The sequence below is a fragment of the Crinia signifera genome, chromosome 8, assembly GCF_055691185.1.
Source record: "Crinia signifera chromosome 8, ASM5569118v1, whole genome shotgun sequence".
Classification (NCBI taxonomy): Eukaryota; Metazoa; Chordata; class Amphibia; order Anura; family Myobatrachidae; genus Crinia; species Crinia signifera.
The window spans coordinates 24,469,365-24,493,893 of record NC_139224.1 but is presented as its reverse complement, the minus strand read 5'-3'; the positions used below and the strand labels follow the sequence as shown (position 1 = coordinate 24,493,893).

General features: G+C 47.8%; 1 protein-coding gene across 1 annotated transcript in view; it reads right to left on the bottom strand.

The window, feature by feature from the left end:
• Positions 1-24,529, bottom strand: part of EOGT (EGF domain specific O-linked N-acetylglucosamine transferase) — a 38,885-nt gene that overhangs the window by 12,002 nt on the left and 2,354 nt on the right. The window contains 8 exon segments of the mRNA XM_083156018.1: positions 3,281-3,339; positions 3,342-3,383; positions 5,464-5,570; positions 9,022-9,126; positions 18,237-18,331; positions 18,411-18,519; positions 19,394-19,494; positions 22,118-22,336. Of these exon segments, the coding sequence (XP_083012144.1) occupies positions 3,281-3,339; positions 3,342-3,383; positions 5,464-5,570; positions 9,022-9,126; positions 18,237-18,331; positions 18,411-18,519; positions 19,394-19,494; positions 22,118-22,321 (822 nt within the window). The 5' untranslated portion in view covers positions 22,322-22,336.

Sequence of the window (24,529 nt, the reverse complement as noted above, 5' to 3'; positions counted from 1 at the left end):
CCGCTCGCCACACTTTATAAAAATCAAGTCCACGCCGATGTGGATACTGAGGGTATGAAAAGGTCGGAGGATGCGTACCGCTGCGCTCGCCACGCTTCGGGTTCACGTTCATAGTGGGGGTGGCGTGGGGGTGCATTTAACATTGTAAGCACCCATTAGGGTGCTTATACAAGTTATAATCGCATCCCATCGCATTGTATGTCATATACAATGTCATACAATTTTAAAATTGGTCTTCTGGTCTGCGATGCGATGGGCGCCGTGATACTACACAAGTACCAATATATGTGTATGTGAATGAGACATCCGGCTCTATTAGTTACCAATCCTACAAATGACAGGACATACAGGGGGGAAATTTACAAAGATGGGAATTCCGTTAATCATGGGTCGTTGCTATGGGCAACCAATCAGAATCTACTTATTTATTTAGCACCTTCTAGAAGATAAAAGATCAGGGCTGGGCAACACCGGCCCTCCAGATGTTGATTACCTACACATCCCAGCATGCCTTGCATCAGTATCAGCATGGCCACATAGCAAAACTAATGCAAAGCATCCTGGGATGTGTAGTTCATTAACATCTGGAGAGAAGGTGTTGCCCAGCCCTGTAATAGATAGTATCTGATTGGTTGCCCACAGCAAAATCCCATCTGAAATAAAACTACCATCTTAGTAAATTTCCCTCAGAGTTTGAGCAACGTTACATGAAAATATCATTGCAAAATGGCACATGCGGCGCCAGCGGAGATGGCACAATATCACACCACATCATACGGCCAGGCGGTGCCGCATGCCACAGAGACGGCTCCCCTGGCGCGGTGTGTTATTTAACAGCACACATTTTTAAAAAGGGGCGGAACATACTCCATCACCGCTGAAGGCTACAAACAAAAACGACACAATGCAGCTTATTCTTGTGGCAGTGAGAAGTCTAATTACAATAATTAGTAATAATAAGTTCTAGAGGTGACAAATCTGACAACGCGCTAAACTGTCTGACCGGGAAAATAATCAGTCTTAAAGCTGTGTGTCAGGCTGAACAAAGCCCCGTTCTGGATGTAAGGCAGTGGGCGTGAGTGGTCCTAGGGAGAGGACAATAGTCCGCTTGGTTCCTATAATGGTCTATGTAATCTCTCACACAACAGCAGAGCTGTTAGGGAGACAGGACGAAGCCTGGGCTGCACACCTCAGTAATTCCAAAGATTGCAGCGGATTATTAATCAGTATCTTTTGTATTGGCACAGACTGGCCGAGAATATAGAAGGTGGAGTAGGAGGATACCCTGCTCGGTGGAGATAAGGTCTTCCATATCCTGCTGGTTGGCCACACTTGCACCCTACCCCCAGGGAAACTGGCAGCTATTGCTGTTATAGAAAGAACGAAAGAATAGAAGATATAAAGAATGAAAGAGAGAACAAAAAAAGTAATGAGACCTCTTATCAGATGCATTTTTGGTGATCACTGGATACCCTTGAGATGACATAATTCACCAGGTTTGAGGTTGAGGGGTTGGTGGGCGGACATGGATTTGAGGGGACACAGGCTGTTACCCCACCTTGGCATCATACAGGCAGCTGGCCCTTCACCCTCTGCTGGGATAGAGTACCAAGTTGGGGGTAGGGGGGGGGGGGGGGGAGGGGAGAAGAGGAATCACTGCCCTGCCACAGGTGACATAAATCCTAGTTTCAGCTCTCTTCTTTTTTTTGGGGGGGGGGGGGGGTCATTTGAGCAGTTTCGAAAACTACAGTACCCTAAAACTTTAAAAGAAAGTCTGCACAGACTCCTAAGATATTTGGCAGGTGTGCCATCCTTCTACATTCCCCAGTAAGACAGTTTTTCCCCTGTACCAGTGTTTCCACTTCTTATGCCACCAGACTGGTTTCTTTGCTTTGTCCGCTCAGTAACAGACTTTGGTTTTTATTCTGGTTGGTGAATTTCGCAGCCTTGCAAGTCCCCCAGACACCACCCGCCCGCACGGCCGCCCCCCTCGAACTCCTGCAGGCATGCAAATGTCTGATTTGCATAATCGTACATTCGCAGCCTTGGGTGCTGGGGAGAAAGCATTCGATGGTCGGTGACCATCGAATGACTTCTTCATTTCCAGCAGATCTGAGACACCTCTATGGTGCAGTCGCGAACAATCGGTCCCCCGTGCATTGTTTCCTGTTCCCACGCCTAAGAATCAGCCACTGTGTGTATATATATATTTACACTGCTGGTTCAGTACTGCGGCCACTTACATGTTTGTACACAGTCTTATACAGAGGGAACAGAGACTACGCTGGCAGCATCTCACTGCACCAGAAGTCAATATCACCTTCCAGGTAAAACATTTCACAAACCATCAGCATTGAGACATCCAAACATATAGTTCATTTTTAAAGTCCCTACTAATAACATCGCACCAATGAGTAAGGGGTGCAAGCAATAACTCAAGACTTTAGCCCAAGACTGGGGTACAACTGAGGGAGAACCCCTTTAGTGAGGGTCCCCAGTTCCCCAGGAATCCCTGGCTTGGGCTGTCTAGTTATGGAGAATGCTTTATCCTGGGGTGAGGAGGTGTTGTGACCAGTCAGATCCGTCCATTGGCTGTGGCATTACCCTCCTGCTAGTGGAGTCTAATGGTGGTACTAAAATATGGATACTTACGCCGCTTACAGGGACATCTATGTGGAAAGTGTACTGAGTTTGCTCCCTCTATTTAAACACGTTACTTTCCATGTTGTATTTTTTTCTGTTGCAAGTACTTGCTAGTTGGTTCGTTCGTGTTTTGACTTCTATTTGCAGATTCATCCGTGTTTTGCAGTTCAAATCCTTATTTTTCACCTGTGTTCTACATATAGAATAACCTTTCTGAACACTATACATCATTTCTTCTGCCTTCGTTCATTTTACATACTGTGGTCTTGTCATTAAAGTTTTCTACCTCACTTAGGCGGTGGCATAGCCAACAAAATGGCTGCCTCCACTATTTGTCTGAACACTTAAATTATTTTACATATTGTTTGCACAAATTAAAACTATATATAATTTAAGCACAATGTTAGTCTTTGGGAATTAAGTCGTTTTGAGAAAATACATTCAGAGCTCTTTATTACGACATTGTTTGCACTTCATCTTGTTGCTGTTCCCTAGTGTAAATATGTCCGAATATCCAACATAAAGATAATACAATTTCCGAAGAGAGACATTGCTTTCACTAATTAAAAATGAATTACACATGTGTACCAGCATACACTTTGTGTCACATTTTCCTACACAAAAACAATTTACTTACAGCGTCCCACATGACTATATGGACATCCGTGCTGAACGAGTTGTTAACATGTTGTGTATATAAAGATTTACAAAGTCACAAAAGTGGTGGTACATATTTACACCTGTAAATAAAAAAAAATTATAATTAATAAGAGTTTATGCATATAAACGTCTACAGACAGGGGTTTCGTTCTAATAAATCACCAAAAGTTTCCATTTTTTCCATAAACCCTTTACTTCGGAACCTCAACTTTTTAATCAGTTAAAATCTGTATGACAGTTCGGGACGTGCCTTTAGGTGTGCAACAAATGGGAAGAAAAATATAAGGTTTTTGCTCGTTGCTGCTTATATGTCAGCCAGCCAAATATGCCCCTGCTCCTCAGTGTTCTGCAAAACTATGGAGGGGGGGGGGGGGGGGGTTTCTTAGAATGCACCCTATTTACATGAGGTGCTATCATGCTGGGCCTTCTGCCAAACCTACTCTGATCTGCAAACTCGCAGAATCTATAAGACCGCTGAGGTGTCCTGTGGTATCCGGTACCTGGATGTTACCAGCAGATCCTTTAACTCCTGTGAGTTGAATCTACCACAGATTGGACTTGTTATTCAACATACTGTACAGTAGGTCATTGGTACAACCTCAGTGTGTTCAGTTCTGGAGGCCATATCTCCAGAAGGATATAAATACATTAGAAACTGTACAAAGAAGGGCAACTAAAATGGTGCATGGCCTACATCACAAAACATACCAGGAAAGACTAAAAGATCTTAGTATGTATACTTTAGAGCAGAGAAGGGAAAGGGGGACATGATAGAAACTTTCAAATATATCAAGGGCTTTAACAAGGTACAGGTGGGAGACATTCTTTACAGGAAGAGGAGCAACAGAACACAAGGACATGCACTGACACTAGAGGGAGGAAGGTACAGGTGGGAGACATTCTTCACAGGAAGAGGAGCAACAGAACACGAGGACATGCACTGACACTAGAGGGAGGAAGGTACAGGTGGGAGACATTCTTAACAGGAAGAGGAGCAACAGAACACGAGGACATGCACTGACACTAGGGAGGAAGGTACAGGTGGGAGACATTCTTCACAGGAAGAGGAGCAGCAGAACACGAGGACATGCACTGAAACTAGAGGGGGGAAGATTCAGGGGAAATGTGAGGAAGAATTACTTCACAGAAAGAGTAGTAGATAAGTGGAATAGCCTACCGTCAGAGGTGGTAGAGGCAAATACAGTAGAGCAATTTAAACATGCTTAAGATAGGCATATTGATATCCTTACAAAGAAATAAGGATCAAATATGGTTTGAGGTAACAGGTTTAAAAAACGGGCAGACTAGATGGGCCAAGTGGTTCTTATCTGCCGTCACATTCTATGTTTTTGTGTAACATATACCACAGATGCTTGCTCGGAAGGAGATCTGGTGAATTTGGAAGCCGACTTGAGCCCTTCATTATGTTCCTCAAACCATTCTTGGACCAATCCGTCCAGTGTGGCCACTGCCATCAGCGAACTCCATTGCCACGAAAGGTTGTATTTGGTCTTTAGGTAAGTGGGACGCGTCAAACGAATATCCAGAGGAATGAACTAAGGGCCTCATTCAGACCAGCTTGCTAGGCAGCGTATATTCGTTGCTTCGGCATCTTGCACGGCAGAAGAACTAAGGAGGCAATACATCCGAGCCTAGTGTTCATTCTAGAACCCTGCACTTAATCAGTTAGGAGGGATAAAACAATACACCAGGTCTGAAGTTTTGCCCTTCAAAATTAAAATATGCCCTCCTCACTGATTGGAATGCAGGGCAATAGATTGAGCACTCTATATCTAAATTCTTTTCTCACCAGAACGTCACCTCTCATTTGACAGTTATCCCGGGAATAAAACAGGAAGATCGATTCTTTAATCATTTAAATTGGGGTGTGGAGCGGAAGTGACCATAACTTACAGAATGAGGTTACTAAGGCTTTCAATTACCAATGCGCTTTATTAGAAGACAAAGGACTCCAAAAATCGTATTTACATCGGGGTGTGGGGTTTATTTCTAATAATATATAACGCAGTACTCATAATAGTAAAGTGTCCCACCTGTACTGTCCAACCATGAAAATACCAGCAAAAGTGCCTATGGAGATGCTGGATATTTTTCAGAGAAGTCTAGAAATGAAGTGCAATATTCACAACAATATAATACCTGCATCCAGCTTCATAAAATATGTTGGTTTGTCTATTACAAGGTCGCAGTGTCCGTCTTCTTCTGGTCTGAACCCTAAGGAGGTGTACATCTGCAGTTCTGCAAACCTGAAAGTACAATAAAATCATCCTATATAGATTTGTCCCTTTTTGCTATTTAAGAAAAAAGAAATAAATCTGCAAATTATATGCTTTCTTATCATTTTTTAAACTCTGTTAAACGAGCAATATCATAGACTGATGTCATAGTCAAAAATTCTGACATTAGGGGGCGCTGTGTCAGAAATAATGTGGTTTTCACTTTATCCAGATAATCTCTAATTTCACTAGGGGTGCTATTCAATTGTTAGACCGCTGGCAGTCAGTAGATGGCACCCAACAGAGTTATTCAATTATTGCTCGGTTTGGGCGTGATGGTCTGACGGCGCCTACAAATCAGTCCGCACCCCTGGGAAGCTGAAACAAGAGAAAAGTGACCCATCTGAGTGCTCAAACTGGATTTTTCGCATCGTGACCAATAGTTTAGTAGGGTTTATACTGGGGGGGGGGGGGGGGGAAACAACATGTATGTAGTCTGTCATTCCAAGCATACATGTAGTACAATGCAATACAATAACCTCAAGGTTTCTTACACGCTGTTTATCCACATTACCTGTGTAACACATAAGTATATTACTGCTTGCTTATTATGTAAAACTAATTACCTGTAACTATCTATATGTGGCTGAGAATAGAGACCGCAGGATCCTGATGTAAGTACAGGGGTTTGGGTTAGGGTAAGCACTAGGGGGAGTGGGAGGATAGGGTCCAGCTCCTGGAAGGGTGGGGGAGGGTTCCTGCCATCTGTCGTGATTCTGACTGTCTGGATCACAACTGCCAGTATTTGATACCCAACCCCCTGCAGACTTCCAAAAAAGCAAAAATGCTCAATCTGAAGTCTAACGAGCATTTCCAGCACACGAGGGAGAGAGAGGGTTACATGCACCACAGATGCAAGACTTTCAGGCTGGCTCCTCCGAGACAGGCAGCCTGGTCAGCGTAAATGGGATGTGGTGTGGGGGGCATGGCTTAACATGAGGACCAATGCAGCAAAAGGGGATTGTGCAGGGGGCGTGGCTGTGGGATCACATTATCCCATGTCGGAGCGCTGCCACCGCATGCCGATGAAGGCGCCCGCACAGAAGCCCTGCATATGTGCAGGTCAGAATCATCAGTCCCCCGATTGAATGGGAAAAATCAATAAATATCTATCCCCATAAAGAGTAAGGAAAATGCCATGTAGAAGACACTACAGTGGCGGAAAGTCCGTTGGCAAGACAAGACTAAAGCGGTCTTATGGCCTGAATGCTAACGGATATGTGGTACTTGTTTCCTAGAACGGCGCCCAGATTTTCTACGTACGCAAACGTAGTGAAATCGTATCGTATGGGCCATTTTAGTGCCATGCTATACGATTTTTTTATGTCATTTATTCACTGCTCTGTATGCCCCAGGGGATCACATTGCATCGCACCTCCCGCAAAATCGCATGCGATTGTATAGGGTGTGCGATGCCATTACATTATCTATACAATGATATCATTGTATGACATACAATGATGTTTTACGCACACACCCCCACTATCCACGCCAACCCGAAGCGCGGCGAGGGGCGGAAGAACGCTTCTTCTGACCTTTTCATACACCCACTATCCACGTCGTCGTCGAGTTGATTTTATATAGTGTGGCGAGCGCAGAGAGACACCGAGCCCGAAGCGTGGCGAGCCCCGCAAGGGGACGCGGATAACTTTACATGTATTGCGCTGCGCTCACCACATTATATAAAATAAACTCCACGCCGACGTGGATAGTGGGGGTGTGAAAGTCGTAGGAAGCGTTCCGCCGCCGCTCGCCAAGCTTCGGGGTGGCGTGGATAGTGGGGGGGGGGGTGCATAAAACCTCATTTTATGACATACAATCATATTATTGTATACCTAATATTACATGAAAAAAATCACATCGCACCGCACTAAAATGGCCCATGCGATGCGATTTCCCTACGCACATTAGCCCACTAAGCAAATAGCTTAGTGGGCGCCGTTCTAGGAAACAAGTACCGGATATGTATAGCAGAAACCAATACCAGCACACCAGCCGGGTAACACTGCCCCCAGGGTGACGTATAGTGATTGGCTGATGTGTGAGAAACGTGTGTGATTGGCTGCCGTAAGAGATAGTGTTGTAGAATTCACAGTCACTCTGCAGCGGTTCTATTTGCATCATTGTCACTAATATTATATTTGACTTGTTTAGCGCCACCAAGTGTCTGTAGTTCCTTACAGCGAAAATACAGTGTGTGTTTTGTATTGCAATTACTCTGAATTATCAAGAAAGACCAAAATAAAATTTTACCATATCTTACCTTAAGAAAAAAAAAAGTGGTAAAACGGTTGTTTTGAGGTGGTTTATACACAAATTTCAATTTTTTTTAAATTAAATTCAGTGTATTTTTCCTGTATAAAGTAGGCGTTGCCGAGTGGAGATTGTATGTTCTCTCCATGTGTTTGTGTGGAAATTCTCCAGGTGAACTGGTTTTCTCCCACGCCAAAAACAAACAGGTTATTAACACTAGTGTGTGTGTGTGTGTGTGTGTGTGTATGTGTACACCTGTTCGTTAGGGAATTTAGACTTTACACTTTTTACTACCCCAATTACTACTTCTTATCTATGAAACACTTTAAGTACTGAGCTGCGAATTCAAGGAAATCTTATTAATGTAACACCCTTTAACAGGTCTTCATACCTCCCAACATTACGGATTGTAATGCGCTAATGTGTTAATCATTGTATGCGCTATGGACTAGATCGCATTACATCAAATGCAATTTGCATGCAATGCGATCCAGTTCAAAAAGTACGTGCAGCACCTATTATTTGAGCTGTACGATGGGATGTGGCCGCTTCTCATCACACACCTTAAAACCGGGCACCTTAAAACTGCAGAACATTTGTCCCTTCTGCCAAGAGGTCCATGGCTGCATTTCTTGTTATGCTAAATATTTGTTGGTCTTCCAAAAGCAAGTTTACCCATTTACAATCCACGCAATCAATAACCTGCTAAACTGAAACTTCAAAGACTTGAATTGATTTCTGTCTACGGTACGTGTAAAGAAATTAATTAGAGCTTCTTGGGTCTGACTTTGATTTATACCTCTGGCGTTTAATTACAACTGGCCCTCTTTTTATTTGAAGGGAGGGAAGAACTAAAAGTGTTAAAGGGTAAACATCTAAGGGTACCGGCACCGTAAACATCTAAGGGTACCGGCACACCCAGATCTGGTAGTTCGGCAAGACCATGCAATGATCACTAAATATATGTACGACGTACTGATCCAGGTGGCCAGTAATCATGTCAAATGCAAGTAGAGGCATCAAGCACCAATGAGGATCACTATTCAATCCGGATTTACATATTAGTCCAATCTAAACCAATAGGAATGGCCTTAAGCTAAAACTAGGTGAGCCCGGGTTAGAAGTCTATACAGGGTGAATAGAATGTGGAGATCAGGACTAAACATACCAGGACTGCAGAGGGCTCTTCCGATGACCTTGAGACAGCAACTTCTGTGAGTCAAGGTCACAATGGCCTCCAATCTCGCCTTCTCGTAAGAAGTCCTCTTTAAATCTGAAATGGAGAAACGCGCCAAATGATCAATAACACATATAGAGAAGTTATTATGCACACAAAAAAAAAAATAGCTTAATATAAATATGCAGCTTATACAAATTATTTATTTGCAGGGCTGCAGGCCAGAGAGGAGTTCTGGGTCTATACCTAATGGTGAGGGTTCTACTTAGAGCAGGGGTGGCCAAACGAGATCTACCAACAGTTCATAAGCGCTGCGGAATAGGTGTGCGCTATATAAGAAACTGTTAATAAATAAATACATAAATAAATAAATGTGTCTCGGGCCACCTGTGGATTTATAGTAGGAATGACTGCAGCAGGTTTGACAATGTGACAGTTAGTAATGACTACAGCTGTGCACCAGCTAGGTGATCTGGGGAATGTGACAGTTAGTAATGACCACAGCTGTGCACCAGCTTGGTGATCTGGGGAATGTGACAGTTAGTAATGACTGCAGCTGTGCACCAGCTAGGTGACCTGGGGAATGTGACAGTTAGTAATGACTACAGCTGTACATCAGCTTGGTGACCTGGAGAATGTGATAGTTAGTAATGACTATAGCTGTGCACCAGCTTGGTGACCTGGAGAATGTGATAGTTAGTAATGACTATAGCTGTGCACCAGCTTGGTAACCTGGAGAATGTGATAGTTAGTAATGACTATAGCTGTGCACCAGCTAGGTGATCTGGGGAATGTGATAGTTAGTAATGACTACAGCTATGCACCAGCTAGGTGATCTGGGGAATGTGACAGTTAGTAATGACCACAGCTGTGCACCAGCTTGGTGATCTGGGGAATGTGACAGTTAGTAATGACTGCAGCTGTGCACCAGCTAGGTGACCTGGGGAATGTGACAGTTAGTAATGACTACAGCTGTACACCAGCTAGGTGATCTGGGGAATGTGAGTTAGTAATGACCACAGCTGTGCACCAGCTAGGTGATCTGGGGAATGTGACAGTAATGACTGCAGCTGTGCACCAGCTAGGTGACCTGGGGAATGTGACAGTTAGTAATGACTACAGCTGTACACCAGCTTGGTGACCTGGAGAATGTGATAGTTAGTAATGACTATAGCTGTGCACCAGCTTGGTGACCTGGAGAATGTGATAGTTAGTAATGACTATAGCTGTGCACCAGCTTGGTAACCTGGAGAATGTGATAGTTAGTAATGACTATAGCTGTGCACCAGCTAGGTGATCTGGGGAATGTGATAGTTAGTAATGACTACAGCTGTGCACCAGCTAGGTGATCTGGGGAATGTGACAGTTAGTAATGACCACAGCTGTGCACCAGCTTGGTGATCTGGGGAATGTGACAGTTAGTAATGACTGCAGCTGTGCACCAGCTAGGTGACCTGGGGAATGTGACAGTTAGTAATGACTACAGCTGTACACCAGCTAGGTGACCTGGGGAATGTGACAGTTAGTAATGACTACAGCTGTGCACCAGCTAGGTGACCTGGGGAATGTGACAGTTAGTAATGACTACAGCTGTACACCAGCTAGGTGATCTGGGGAATGTGACAGTTAGTAATGACCACAGCTGTGCACCAGCTTGGTGATCTGGGGAATGTGACAGTAATGACTACAGCTGTGCACCAGCTAGGTGACCTGGGGAATGTGACAGTTAGTAATGACTACAGCTGTACACCAGCTAGGTGATCTGGGGAATGTGACAGTTAGTAATGACCACAGCTGTGCACCAGCTTGGTGATCTGGGGAATGTGACAGTAATGACTGCAGCTGTGCACCAGCTTGGTGATCTGGGGAATGTGATAGTTAGTAATGACTACAGCTGTGTGCCAGATAGATAATTTGGGAAATGTGGACCGGTGGCAGACCCCGAGGTTTGGTCAGTAATGGATTCAATATGCAAAGTCAGCCTGGCCAACGGGGAAATATCAGCTGTCGATCCGTCTAATGTCAGGCTCCGAAACTAATGACTTATATAGTGTTACTCTATTTTTTAAGAGTAAATTGGGTCAAGATCACATACTTAAAATGAAATCAAAACTATATTATTATTTTTTTAATTAACATTTGTAAAGTATCTGGGTTTTTTCCAAACATTGGAAAATTGCGACCATCATCGGACCCTCATTGTTTTCATTCCCTGAAGCCAACAGGTACACAATGGGGGGCTGAAGGGAGGTTAATGTACATTTTCCAGGTGGCTGCTCCTCTGTGCAGCCGCTGGACGAGGGGTCCTGCTGTGCTCAGCCATCAGGAATGATTGGCAGCACATAGTTACATAGCGACATAGTAGTTAAGGCTGAATAAAGATGTGCGTCCATTGAGTTCATCCTTTGGTTGGAGTGTATGATCTATTTGCTACATCCCTTTATATAAGATGTGTAATCTGATTTATTCTAGAAACATTATGATTGTTGTTTGTACCCCTGTATGTTTGGGGTCATCATGTTTGTTTTATTATTACACATATGTCATGTCATACTGTATTTCCTGGACTATGGTGCATTCACCACAATGCAATCTGGTAGATCACATCGTATGGACAGGATACACAGGGATGAGCTGCGGTCGGGATGACGGATTTCAGAATACAGATGTATCCTGATGGAAGGAATCCCAACAGGGGTCAGGTAAGTATACTTAACCTAACCCTCAGTCCCCACAGCCTGACCCTAAGCCTCCCCGCTAGTGCCTAACCCTAACCCCTGCAAACCCTCCCTCCCCACTAGTGCCAAACCCTAATCACCGCACCTAACGCTAACCCCCCCGCGCAGCCTGACCCTAACCGTCCCCACTAGTGCCTAACCCTAATCACCGCACCTAACGCTAACCCCCCCCCCCGCAGCCTGACCCTAACCGTCCCCACTAGTGCCTAACCCTAATCACCGCACCTAACGCTAACCCCCCCACGCAGCCTGACCCTAACCGTCCCCACTAGTGCCTAACCCTAATCACCGCACCTAACGCTAACCCCCCCCGCGCAGCCTGACCCTAACCCTACCCGCTAGTGCCTAACCCTAACCCCTGCACCAAACGCTAACCCTCCCTCCCCACAGCCTGACCCTAACCCTAATCCCCGCACCCAACGCTAACCCTCCCTCCCCACAGCCTGACCCTAACCCTCCACACTAGTGCCTAACCCTAAGCCATGCACCTAACACTAATCAATATGGGTCAATATCACATACTTAAAATGAAATCAAAACTATATACAGATTTATCCTGATGGAAGGAATCCCAACAGGGGTCAGGTAAGTATACTTAACCTAACCCTCCCTCCCCACAGCCTGACCCTAAGCCTCCCCGCTAGTGTCTAACCCTAACCCCTGCACCTAACGCTAACCCTCCCTCCCCACTAGTGCCTAACCCTAATCACCGCACCTAACGCTAACCCCCCCCGCGCAGCCTGACCCTAACCGTCCCCACTAGTGCCTAACCCTAATCACCGCACCCAACGCTAACCCCCCCGCGCAGCCTGACCCTAACCGTCCCCACTAGTGCCTAACCCTAATCACCGCACCTAACGCTAACCCCCCTGCGCAGCCTGACCCTAACCCTACCCGCTAGTGCCTAACCCTAACCCCTGCACCAAACGCTAACCCTCCCTCCCCACAGCCTGACCCTAACCCTAATCCCCGCACCCAACGCTAACCCTCCCTCCCCACAGCCTGACCCTAACCCTCCACACTAGTGCCTAACCCTAAGCCATGCACCTAACACTAATCCACCCTCCACCATAGCCTGACCCTAACCCTCTCTGCTAGTGCCTAACCCTAAGCCCCGCACCCAACGCTAACCCTCCCTCCCCACAGCCTGACCCTAACCCTCCCTGCTAGTGCTTAACCCTAATCCCCGCACCTAACGCTAACCCTCCCTCCCTGAAGCCTGACCCTCTCAGCTAGTGCCTAACCTTAACCCCCACCCCGCACCTAACGCTAACCCTCCCCGCAGCCTGACCCTAACCCTCCCCACTAGTGCCTAACCCTAGCGACCGCACCTAACGCTAACCCTCCCTCCCCGCAGCCTGACCCTAACCCTCCCCGCTAGTGCCTAACCTTGACCCCCACCCCGCACCTAACGTTAACCCTCCCCGCAGCCTGGCCCTAACCCTCACCACTAGTGCCTAACCCTCACACCTAACGCTAACCCTCCCTCCCCTCCGCCTGACCCTAACCCTCCCCACTAGTGCCTAACCCTAATCACCGCACCTAACGCTAACCCTCCCTCCCCGCAGCCTGACCCTAACCCTCCCTGCTAGTGCTTAACCCTAATCCCCGCACCTAACGCTAACCCTCCCTCCCTGAAGCCTGACCCTCTCAGCTAGTGCCTAACCTTAACCCCCACCCCGCACCTAACGCTAACCCTCCCCGCAGCCTGACCCTAACCCTCCCCACTAGTGCCTAACCCTAGCGACCGCACCTAACGCTAACCCTCCCTCCCCGCAGCCTGACCCTAACCCTCCCCGCTAGTGCCTAACCTTGACCCCCACCCCGCACCTAACGTTAACCCTCCCCGCAGCCTGGCCCTAACCCTCACCACTAGTGCCTAACCCTCACACCTAACGCTAACCCTCCCTCCCCTCCGCCTGACCCTAACCCTCCCCACTAGTGCCTAACCCTAACCCCCGCACCTAACGCTAACCCTCCCTCCCTGCAGCCTGACCCTAACCCTCCCTGCTAGTGCCTAACCCTAACCCCCGCACCTAACGCTAACCCTCCCTCCCCGCAGCCTGACCCTAACCCTCCCTGCTAGTGCCTAACCCTAACCCCCGCACCTAACGATAACCCTCCCTCCCCGCAGCCTGACCCTAACCCTCCCCACTAGTGCCTAACCCTAATCACCGCACCTAACGCTAACCCTCCCTCCCCGCAGCCTGACCCTAACCCTCCCTGCCAGTGCCTAACCCTAACCCCCGCACCTAACGCTAACCCTCCCTCCCCGCAGCCTGACCCTAACCCTACACACTAGTGCCTAACCCTAAGCCACGCACCTAACACTAACCCTCCCTCCCCGCAGCCTGACCCTAACCCTCCCTGCTAGTGCCTAACCCTAACCCCCGCACCTAACGCTCCCTCCCCGCAGCCTGACCCTAACCCTACACACTAGTGCCTAACCCTAAGCCACGCACCTAACACTAAACCTACCTCCACTACAGCCTGACCCTAACCCTCTCTGCTAGTGCCTAACACTAACCCCCGCACCTAACGCTAACCCTCCCCGCAGCCTGACCCTAACCCTCCCCACTAGTGCCTAACCCTAACCCCCGCACCTAACACTAACCCTCCCTCCCTGCAGCCTGACCCTCTCAGCTAGTGCCTAACCTTAACCCCCACCCCGCACCTAACGCTAACCCTCCCCGCAGCCTGACCCTAACCCTCCCCGCTAGTGCCTAACCCCCACACCTAACGCTAACCCTCCCCGCAGCCTGACCCTAACCCTCCCTGCTAGTGCCTAACCCTAATCACCGCAGCTAACGTTAACCCTCCCTCCCCGCAGCCTGACCCTCCCTCCCCACTAGTGCCTAACCCTAAGCCACGCACCTAACACTAACCCTCCCTCCACCACAGCCTGACCCTAACCCTCCCCACTAGTGCCTAACCCTAACCCCCGCACCTAACACTAACCCTGCCCCTAACCCTCTCTGCTAGTGCCTAACCCTAACCCCCGCAACTAACCCTCCCCGCAGCCTGACCCTAACCCTCCCCACTAGTGCCTAAGCCTAACCCCCGCACCGAACGCTAACCCTACCTCCCCGCAGCCTAACCCTACCCCTCCCTCACCCCGCACCATGACCCTAACCCTCCCCGCTAGTGCCTAACCCTAACCCCCGCACCTAACGCTAACCCTCCCTCCCCGCAGCCTGACCCTAACCCTCCCCACTAGTGCCTAAGCCACGCACCTAACACTAACCCTCCCTCCCTGCAGCCTGACCCTAACCCTCCCCACTAGTGCCTAACCCTAACCCCCGCACCTAACACTAACCCTCCCTCCCTGCAGCCTGACCCTCTCAGCTAGTGCCTAACCTTAACCCCCACCCCGCACCTAACGCTAACCCTCCCCGCAGCCTGACCCAAACCCTCCCCGCTAGTGCCTAACCCCCACACCTAACGCTAACCCTCCCCCCCCACAGCCTGACCCTAACCCTCCCTGCTAGTGCCTAACCCTAATCACCGCAGCTAACGTTAACCCTCCCTCCCCGCAGCCTGACCCTATCCTTCCACACTAGTGCCTAACCCTAACCCCCGCACTGAATGCTAACCCTCCCTCCCCACTAGTGCCTAACCCTAAGCCACGCACCTAACACTAACCCTGCCCCTAACCCTCTCTGCTAGTGCCTAACCCTAACCCCCGCAACTAACCCTCCCCGCAGCCTGACCCTAACCCTCCCCACTAGTGCCTAAGCCTAACCCCCGCACCGAACGCTAACCCTCCCTCCCCGCAGCCTAACCCTACCCCTCCCTCACCCCGCACCATGACCCTAACCCTCCCCGCTAGTGCCTAACCCTAACCCCCGCACCTAATGCTAACCCTTCCTCACCACAGCCTGACCCTAACCCTCCCCGCTAGTGCCTAACCCTAACCCCCACACCTAACACTAACCCTCCCTCCCCTGAACCCAACCCTACCCGCTAGTGCCTAACCCCCGCACCTAACGCTAACCCTCCCTCCCCGCACCCTGACCCTCCCTGCTAGTGCCTAACCCCCGCACCTAACGCTAACCCTACCTCCCCGCACCGTGACCCTAACCCTCCCCGAAAGTGCCTAACCCTCCCTCCCCACAGCCTGACCCTAACCCTTCCTGCTAGTGCCTAACCGTAACCACCGCTCCCAACAGCCTGACCCTAACCCTCTCTTCTAGTGCCTAACCCTAACCCCCACACCTAACGCTAACCCTCCCTCACCACAGCCTGACCCTAACCGTCCCTGCTAGTGCCTAACCATAACCCCCGCACCTATTGCTAACCCTCCCTCCCCGCACCCTGACCCTCCCCGCTAGTGCCTAACCCTAACCCCCGCTAACCCTCCCTCACCACAGCCTGACCCTAACCCTCCCTGCTAGTGCCTAACCCTAATCCCCGCACCTAACGCTAACCCTCCCTCCCCGCACCCTGACCCTCCCTGCTAGTGCCTAACCCCCACACCTAACGCTAACCCTACCTCCCCGCACCCTGACCCTAACCCTCCCCGCTAGTGCCTAACCCTAACCCTCCCTCCCCACAGCCTGACCCTAACCCTTCCTGCTAGCGCCTAACCGTAACCACCGCTCCCAACAGCCTGACCCTAACCCTCTCTGCTAGTGCCTAACCCTCGCACCCAACGCTAACCCTCCCTCCCCACATCCTGACCCTAACCCTCCCCACTAGTGCCTAACCCCAACCCCCGCACCTAACGCTAACCCTCCCTCCCCGCAGCCTGACCCCAACCCTCCCCACTAGTGCCTAACCATAATCACCACACCTAATGCTAGCCCTCCCTCCCCGCATACTGACCCTAACCCTCCCCACTAGTGCCTTACCCTAAGCCACGCACCTAACACTAACCCTCCCTCCACCACAGCCTGACCCTAACCCTCTCTGCTAGTGCCTAACCCTAACCCCCACACCTAACGCTAACCCTCCCTCCCCGCAGCCTGACCCTAACACTCCCCACTAGTGCCTAACCCTAACCCCTGCACCTAATGCTAACCCTCCCTCCCCATAGCCTGACCCTATCCTTCCCCACTAATGCCTAAGCCACGCACCTAACACTAACCCTCCCTGCTAGTGCCTAACCCTAATCCCCGCACCTAACGCTAACCCTACCTCCCCGCACCCTGACCCTAACCCTCCCCGCTAGTGCCTAACCCTCCCTCCCCACAGCCTGACCCTAACCCTTCCTGCTAGTGCCTAACCGTAACCACCGCTCCCAACAGCCTGACCCTAACCCTCTCTGCTAGTGCCTAACCCTCGCACCCAACGCTAACCCTCCCTCCCCACATCCTGACCCTAACCCTCCCCACTAGTGCCTAACCCCAACCCCCGCACCTAACACTAACCCTCCCTCCCCTCAGCCTGACCCTAACCCTCCCCGCTAGTGCTAAACCCTAATCACCGCACCTAAGGCTAACCCTCCCTCCCCGCAGCCTGACCCTAACCCTCCCCACTAGTGCCTAACCATAATCACCGCACCTAATGCTAGCCCTCCCTCCCCGCATACTGACCCTAACCCTCCCCACTAGTGCCTAACCCTAAGCCACGCACCTAACACTAACCCTCTCTGCTAGTGCCTAACCCTAACCCCCACAGCTAATGCTAACCCTCCCTCCCCGCAGCCTGACCCTAACCATCCCTACTAGTGCCTAACCCTAACCCCCGCACCTAACGCTAACCCTCCCTCCCCATAGCCTGACCCTATCCTTCCCCACTAGTGCCTAAGCCACGCACCTAACACTAACCCTCCCTCCACCACAGCCTGACCCGAACCCTCTCTGCTAGTGCCTAACCCCCATACCCAACGCTAACCCTCCCTCCCCACAGCCTGACCCTAACCCTCCCCACTAGTGCCTAACCCTAACCCTCTCTGCTAGTGCCTAACTTCAGCACCTAACTCTCCCTCCCCGCAGCCTGACCCTAACCCTCCCCACTAGTGCATAACCCCAGCACCGAACGCTAACCCTCCCTCACCCCGCACCATGACCCTAACCCTACCCGCTAGTGCCTAACCCTAACCCCCGCACCTAACGCTAACCCTCCCTCACCACAGCCTGACCCTAACCCTCCCCGCTAGTGCCTGACCCTAAAACCCGCACCTAACGGGTTGCCAGCGTTGGTATTGTGAATGCCGGTATCCCGATCCCGCCAGGATGTTGAATGCATCCCATATGAACGATCTGCATTTACTCTATATATTTATCAATAGGAGCACACCATGCAGTGTAGTACCCACATTGTCCTCAGCAATGATTGGCTACAGTATCTCCAAGTTCTATAATGTATTGTAACTATTGGCAGTTCAACAGTTTAATGTGAACCTCTTGAAAAATGGGGATGGGTAACTGTTTAGCAGTATACCTAGAGCAGGAGGGCAAGAAGTTATCTAGCACTACATCATCATGAATTCATAGATTCCTTTATGGGATATTAAACATGTATGACCTGTCGTTGCCTCTTTTAGGATTTCTCAAGTCCAAGTAAAGGTTGGTGGCTCTGCAGTGCTGGAGATTGGCCGAACAGGCCAACAGGGAATCCCCCTAGGGTAATATTGATAAAGAATGGTTAGAAGATATATTTCCAGAACCCAGAGTACAAAATAACGCACAGGTTACAGACCTTCTTCTCAGGACGGCATAAAATCTGTGTCTCCTCCAGTCTCTCTTTCACATAACCAAAGTCTGCCTGTCTCCAAAATATCTTCTGAGCCTCTTCCAAGTTCTTGGCCCTGCAGAAATAGAATCACGTTAAACGTGACCATGAGATCACCACAATTTTTGATACTTTATCTAAATTCCTCAAAACTATTTAAACATTCTGTCCCTGATCTTCATGGCCCCACCCCATGGGAAATAGCTGCTTGTCTGGAAGCCAGGAAGTGGGACCCTTGTGGAACGGTACGGAACAGGGCAGTAGCAAAACAGGACTCTCAGTGCAGGAAGAGTCCAGATTTTCTGGAAAGAATAAGCTTTAACATTTTAAATTTATTGAAGAAACAAACTGTGTTTTGGGAATCTCAATAAGCGACAGTTTTTCTGCACTAAATATTTGTATTATTAATTGTATCACTGATAACAGAAAAAGGGACAGATATATTAAAAAAACACAGTTTTTTAAAATAAATGCAATGTAATTGTAGGGATTAAAATGTGCAATAAGATTAATGCAACAAGTAATATAAACAGGTTATCTAGTGTTCATTCTAGCACCCTGCGCCTTGTAAAATGCCTGGGGTGTCGCTGTCTTCTGTGGCACTTCAAGAACAGTCTGGTTTGTTTCTCAATGCTGAGATACAAACCAGACTGTCCTAGAAACACACCAGAGCAGAGAGAGTGACACCCCAGGCAGAAAGGAGGAACTGCAAGTATTTTACAAAGAGCGGGGTGCTAGAATGAACGCTATTGTCCATTTCACTAAAAGGTCATTGTTAAGTACCTATCACTGATTGAATGCTCAGTGATTATCGCATGGATATAATAAAATGACAGAAGGACAGAAGATACAATACAGATCACAGAAGAGAGAACGTTTTACAGACACCAGTACACTTTTATTTCTCATAAGAAATGTTTAACTTCTCCCGCTGTAAAATGGTAACATACCACCCAAAGTCCACCTGGTCACAGATGGGGTAACTGAAGCTCTTCTCTTGCTTGCATGATTTTTCATATCCCCAGCAGGAGTCCAGCTGCGTCAGGTATTCCTAAAAACATGATTTTTATATTGTTCGCTCTGTATCACAGATCAATGAATCCCCCCATCCAAAGCCAATATCCCACTGCCCCCTGGTGGTCACAAATACAAAGCCGACTGAGAAAAGGAAACATGGGAAACATATCCAGCTGCAGAAGAACTGTAAGAACCAGCATGCCCAGACTGCCAGATGGCAGGGCTAAATGGAGTGAAAAAAAGTGCTTTAGTGCTAAAGTGCGCTTAAATCCCCTATAGCAGCGTAACCACACTACACAATGAGTGACATCCCCATACCACTCATATACAGAATACAGCAAAAAAAGGGTTTTAGTGTAGGAGTGTAGCGCTTAATGTGTTCTCATAAATGTCTCATATGTCCAAATTCCTCCTGATAAAAATCCAATTGTCCAATATGTCTGACAGTGTGTATAGAATCCTCAGATTTTCTCCATATGAAAAACAGAGAAACACAAATGGTGCAAATAACGTTTTTTAAACATGAAATTTAATTTAAAAATGCCCTCACAGACAGACGATTTTAAAAGCATATAAAAGGGAGTCCCCAGGCAGATCAGCAACCACAGATGTTATATCAGGGTTGCCTACCCTCCCAGAATGTCTGGGAGGGTCCCGAAAATCGGGTCACCCTCCTGGCCCCCCGGAAAGGTGGGCAACCCTCCTGGATTCTGGGGGACCCCCATTTCCCCCCCCCCCCCCCTGATTGCGGCTTCCCCCACCCCGGCCGCAGCGTTTAAATTATGTTTTCTGATGATCTCCGGAGAGAGGGCGGGGCCAAAGTGTCATTATTGCGTTGTTTAGCCCCACCCCCTCCGCAGAGATCGTCAAATTGATGCACTTTCCTTCATGGGGGTGGGGCTTAATGATGTCACGTTTAAGCCCCGCCCCCCGAACGCCTGCTGAAAGTCTCCTCTCCGGGCTTCTCCCGGAGGGGAGCTTTCTAAAGTCGGCAACCCTGTGTTATATGCAAGCGTCCTGAGCAGCACCCGGTCCGGACCAGTCAGCTGCTCCACACTCGTTTGTAGTAAGCCGTTCCACCAAGGGCAAGTACTCCTCCTCTGCCACACTTAACGCGTTTCTGGATTGATCCGGACCGGGTGCTTCTCAGGATGCTTGCATATAACATCTGTGGTTGCTGATCTGCCTGGGGACTCCCTCTATATGCTTTTCACTGTAAAACTTTAGAAGTGCCGACTCCTCAGTACACCAGCTCTATCCCCAATAGTCTACCAGACTGCAGTGTCCCCTGCTGGACGAAGGGGAAAATTAAATGTCATGTTTAAAAAACGTTATTTGCACCATTTGTGTTTCTCTGTTGGAGAAAGTCTGAGGATTCTATACACACTGTCAGACATATTGGACAATTGGAATTTTATCAGGAGGAATTTGGACATATGGTGATTTAAGACATTTATGCTGATTTATGAGGACACCTTTAGCGCTACACTCCTACACTAAAACCCTTTTTTTGCTGTATTCTGTATTTGAGATGGCAGGGCTAGGCTAGGATGTCCACAATACCGTGTGAAGCACATGTTGTTTGCTCTGTGGTCATATTATACACTAGAACCTTTGGTATGATCCATATGGGGATAAATGTTTATTTTCGGGTCTCATACACATAGATGTGGCAGTGCACCCTTGCTGATGTTCTCCTAACAATTTGTGAAGGCTACACTTGCTTGCTTTAAGGTGATAGAGATGCAGGGATAAGTAAAATGTGGCCCTACAGCGGCTGTGGAACTACAAATCCCAGCATGTTCTGCCAAAGTTTTGCTTTTAGAGCATGTTAAAAGTTTGGCAGGGCATGCTGGGATGTGTACTCACACGGCAGCTGCATTGACACAGATATAGCACACAGGAATATTTATCATTAGGTATCCACCACTTAGGTCGACATGCATTGGGTCAACATGTCCTTAGGTCGACATGGGGTTTTTCACCCAAATGTCGACACATGGACACAAACGAAGCACTGCGTCCCCTTGCATGGCTCGTTGAGCTTGCCATGCTTCGGGCGCACTATTTTATTCTCCCACCACACCCTAGTGGATGGTAAGGCATGATATACCACCTGTCGGCACGTCGGCTCAAAAATAAGTGAAAAACCCCATGTCAACCGTTTGGCTGTCCACCTTGCCCATGTCGACCTAATGACCGCATTCCGCACGGTCATTAGTGGGATAGGGTAACTTCTGCTGTCCTCCAATCACCTCTGGGCTTTATAGTGTCTCCTGTGATTCAAAGACTAAGACTGCCCTGAATTCACAGCTAGTGCCAATGGCTACATAGATCCAACAGTGAGGTAAATGAATACTAGTTAAAGAGTAATATGTTTGAAAGCACATCAACATGACACATAGGGGTGGAACTTACTAAGATGGGAATTCTATTTTTATGGGCAACCAATCAAAATCTACTTATTTATTTAGCATCTCCTAGAATCTAGAAGATAATAGGTAGTGTGTGATTGGTTGCCTATAGCAACATTCCTTGTGTAATGGAACTTCCATCTTAGTAAATTTTCCCCATTGTATATTCACCACGATACCTTATATTTGACATAACACGCCTAGATATAGTCTAGTTACTTCTGTATATTTAAAATAACTTACTCCAAGAGGACAGTGTGGGTCTTGTTGGCAAGCGGTAGCCACCTGCCGATTGTTGTGCAGATAGTACGGCACATGATTGGCTGGTAGATTGATCCTCCGATAATCATAGAACTGGAGGGAGCCATTGTTGAGAGCGGACACAGACTTATTTAGAATGCCGAAGAGTACAATGTATGGCAGAAATCCATAGGCTAGATTAACCATGACAAAGCCCACGCTCTGAGGGGGAAACCAAAATGGCAATTCATCTTCAATACTGGGATATTACATGACAAAGCAAACAAATGTATCCCATGTAATCTAGTGAGGATGATCTTATTATATTCTGTCAGTAGCTGTAAGTAAAATCCTGCCCACAGCGATTAACACAGAACAATATAACGAAAGATCATTGCAAATCATTACCATCGTCCATATTGCGTAACCTACATGTAAGCAAATGTTAGAGCTTCCTGAAATAACAGCACCTTGCATAGTATATTCAGGATATTAATGATTTATATTTCTGCACACTGACTACCATGACAACCACAGTCATATGTTGTGGTGAGCAGAGAGGCTTTGTAACAGCTAAAATTAATATTTGCAAAGAGTTTAAAATAGCTACAACTTGTTAATAAATGGGCCCCTAGATCAGCTATTAGAGTATTAGAGATTAGAGTATTGGAGGCTGACTAGCCTTGGCTGGCTATAGAAATCTGGCTTTAGAAATTTTGTCAGAATTCAAAGTAGGAAGATTCTAAGTAGGAATATACAACCGCACACTGTCGCCTAGACTTAGCCTGGACTTAAACTGGACAGAAACTGAAGGAAACTACAATCAACATATGTGCAACTCTTAACTGCTAAAACTTTGAATATTACTCTTTCTGCTTGCATATGCACTGTCTGTTTTAAAAATGCACAGCTGTGCCTCTAATGACTTCACCTCTCCTGCTCTTCCATTGATAATAGGTGTCCCCCAACATTTTATTCTTGGCCCTCTTCTTCTCTATCTCTACATGTCCTCTCTGGGTGAGCTTATTTGCTCACTTAACTTCCACTATCACCTCTATGCTGATAATACTAAAATCTACCGATCCTTTCCTGATCTCTCTCCCTCTATCCTGAAGGTGCCCACAGACGCTACAATTGTACTGTGCTATGCGTTTTTGACTGTACAATGGTTCTATACAATTTTTCTTCCAGCTTGCTATGAGATGTGCACTTGGATGCATGTGATGAACCCATGTTTGTAATGTTAAATTTCAGATAAAGTCTAAAAAGTACGTGCAGCACGTACTTTTTTAGACATACAATATCGGACTCCCGGGAACATAAACACCATCCAATAATTGTACATAAGATGCAATTTGTGCTTAAAAAGTACAAAACGCATTCGATAATTGATGCGTCTGTGGGCACCTTTACTCATATCTCCAACTGTCTCTCTGCTGTCTACTCTTGGATGACCCAGCACTTTTTTAGACTTAAAATATTAAAGACTAAGCTGACCTCTTCCCACCCTCCTGCATAAAACCTGACAATCTCTCAACCTAACCTGTCTAAGCTCACTTCTTTGCCTTCTGTGTCACCCCAGTCTGTCTAACCCTCCCCTTTAGAATGTAAGCTCTCACGAGCAGGGCCCTCTCTCCTTATGTGCCTTTCTTAGAATATATAAACCTCTGCCACCCTGATAATTGCTTCAGTGTCCTGTCCCCTGGTGCACCTATCCATATTAACCATGTACTTGTCCTAAACTGTCTTGTACTGTAATTTGTTATGTGTTTTTGATTATAACTATGCTCTGTAAAGCGCTGCGGAATCTGTGTGCGCTATATAAGAAACTGTTAATAAATAAATAAAATAAATCAGCTGATTTACTCATAATAGACAGAAGGGCCCATTTATTAATGAGATTAAGCGATTTTAAACTCGTTGCAAATGTGTTGTAATGCCTAGTAGCCAATAGCGATTCTTTCTTTACTGAAGGTGCACACACACTGGGAGTTTTTGCACAACGATGATGGCAAAAATCGCTGGGCTGAAAAGCCGATTTTCACCCATCTGAGCAATTTTCCCAGGGGTAGATGACTTTCCATAGCAGAACTCTATGGAAGTCGTACACCCAGTCAATCGTATGGCAATGATGCAAGAGAACACCGCTCATCACTAGGCCGTACTCACTGGGCGGCTTTTGAGCTGAAAGGGCAAAACTGAGCTGCTTTCAGCTCAAAACTGCCCAGTGTGTGTGGGCCTTAATTATTAGATAGATAGAGGGTTAGAAAAATGACAGTTATGTGTGGAAGTGGCACAGCTCCTGCAGGCATTGTGTGCATAGGCGTTGCTACTCCTGTTGACAATGTGCACGGAAGCGGCGCTACGCCCGCTGGCATTGTGTACGTAAGTGGAGCCATTCCTGCTGGCATTGTG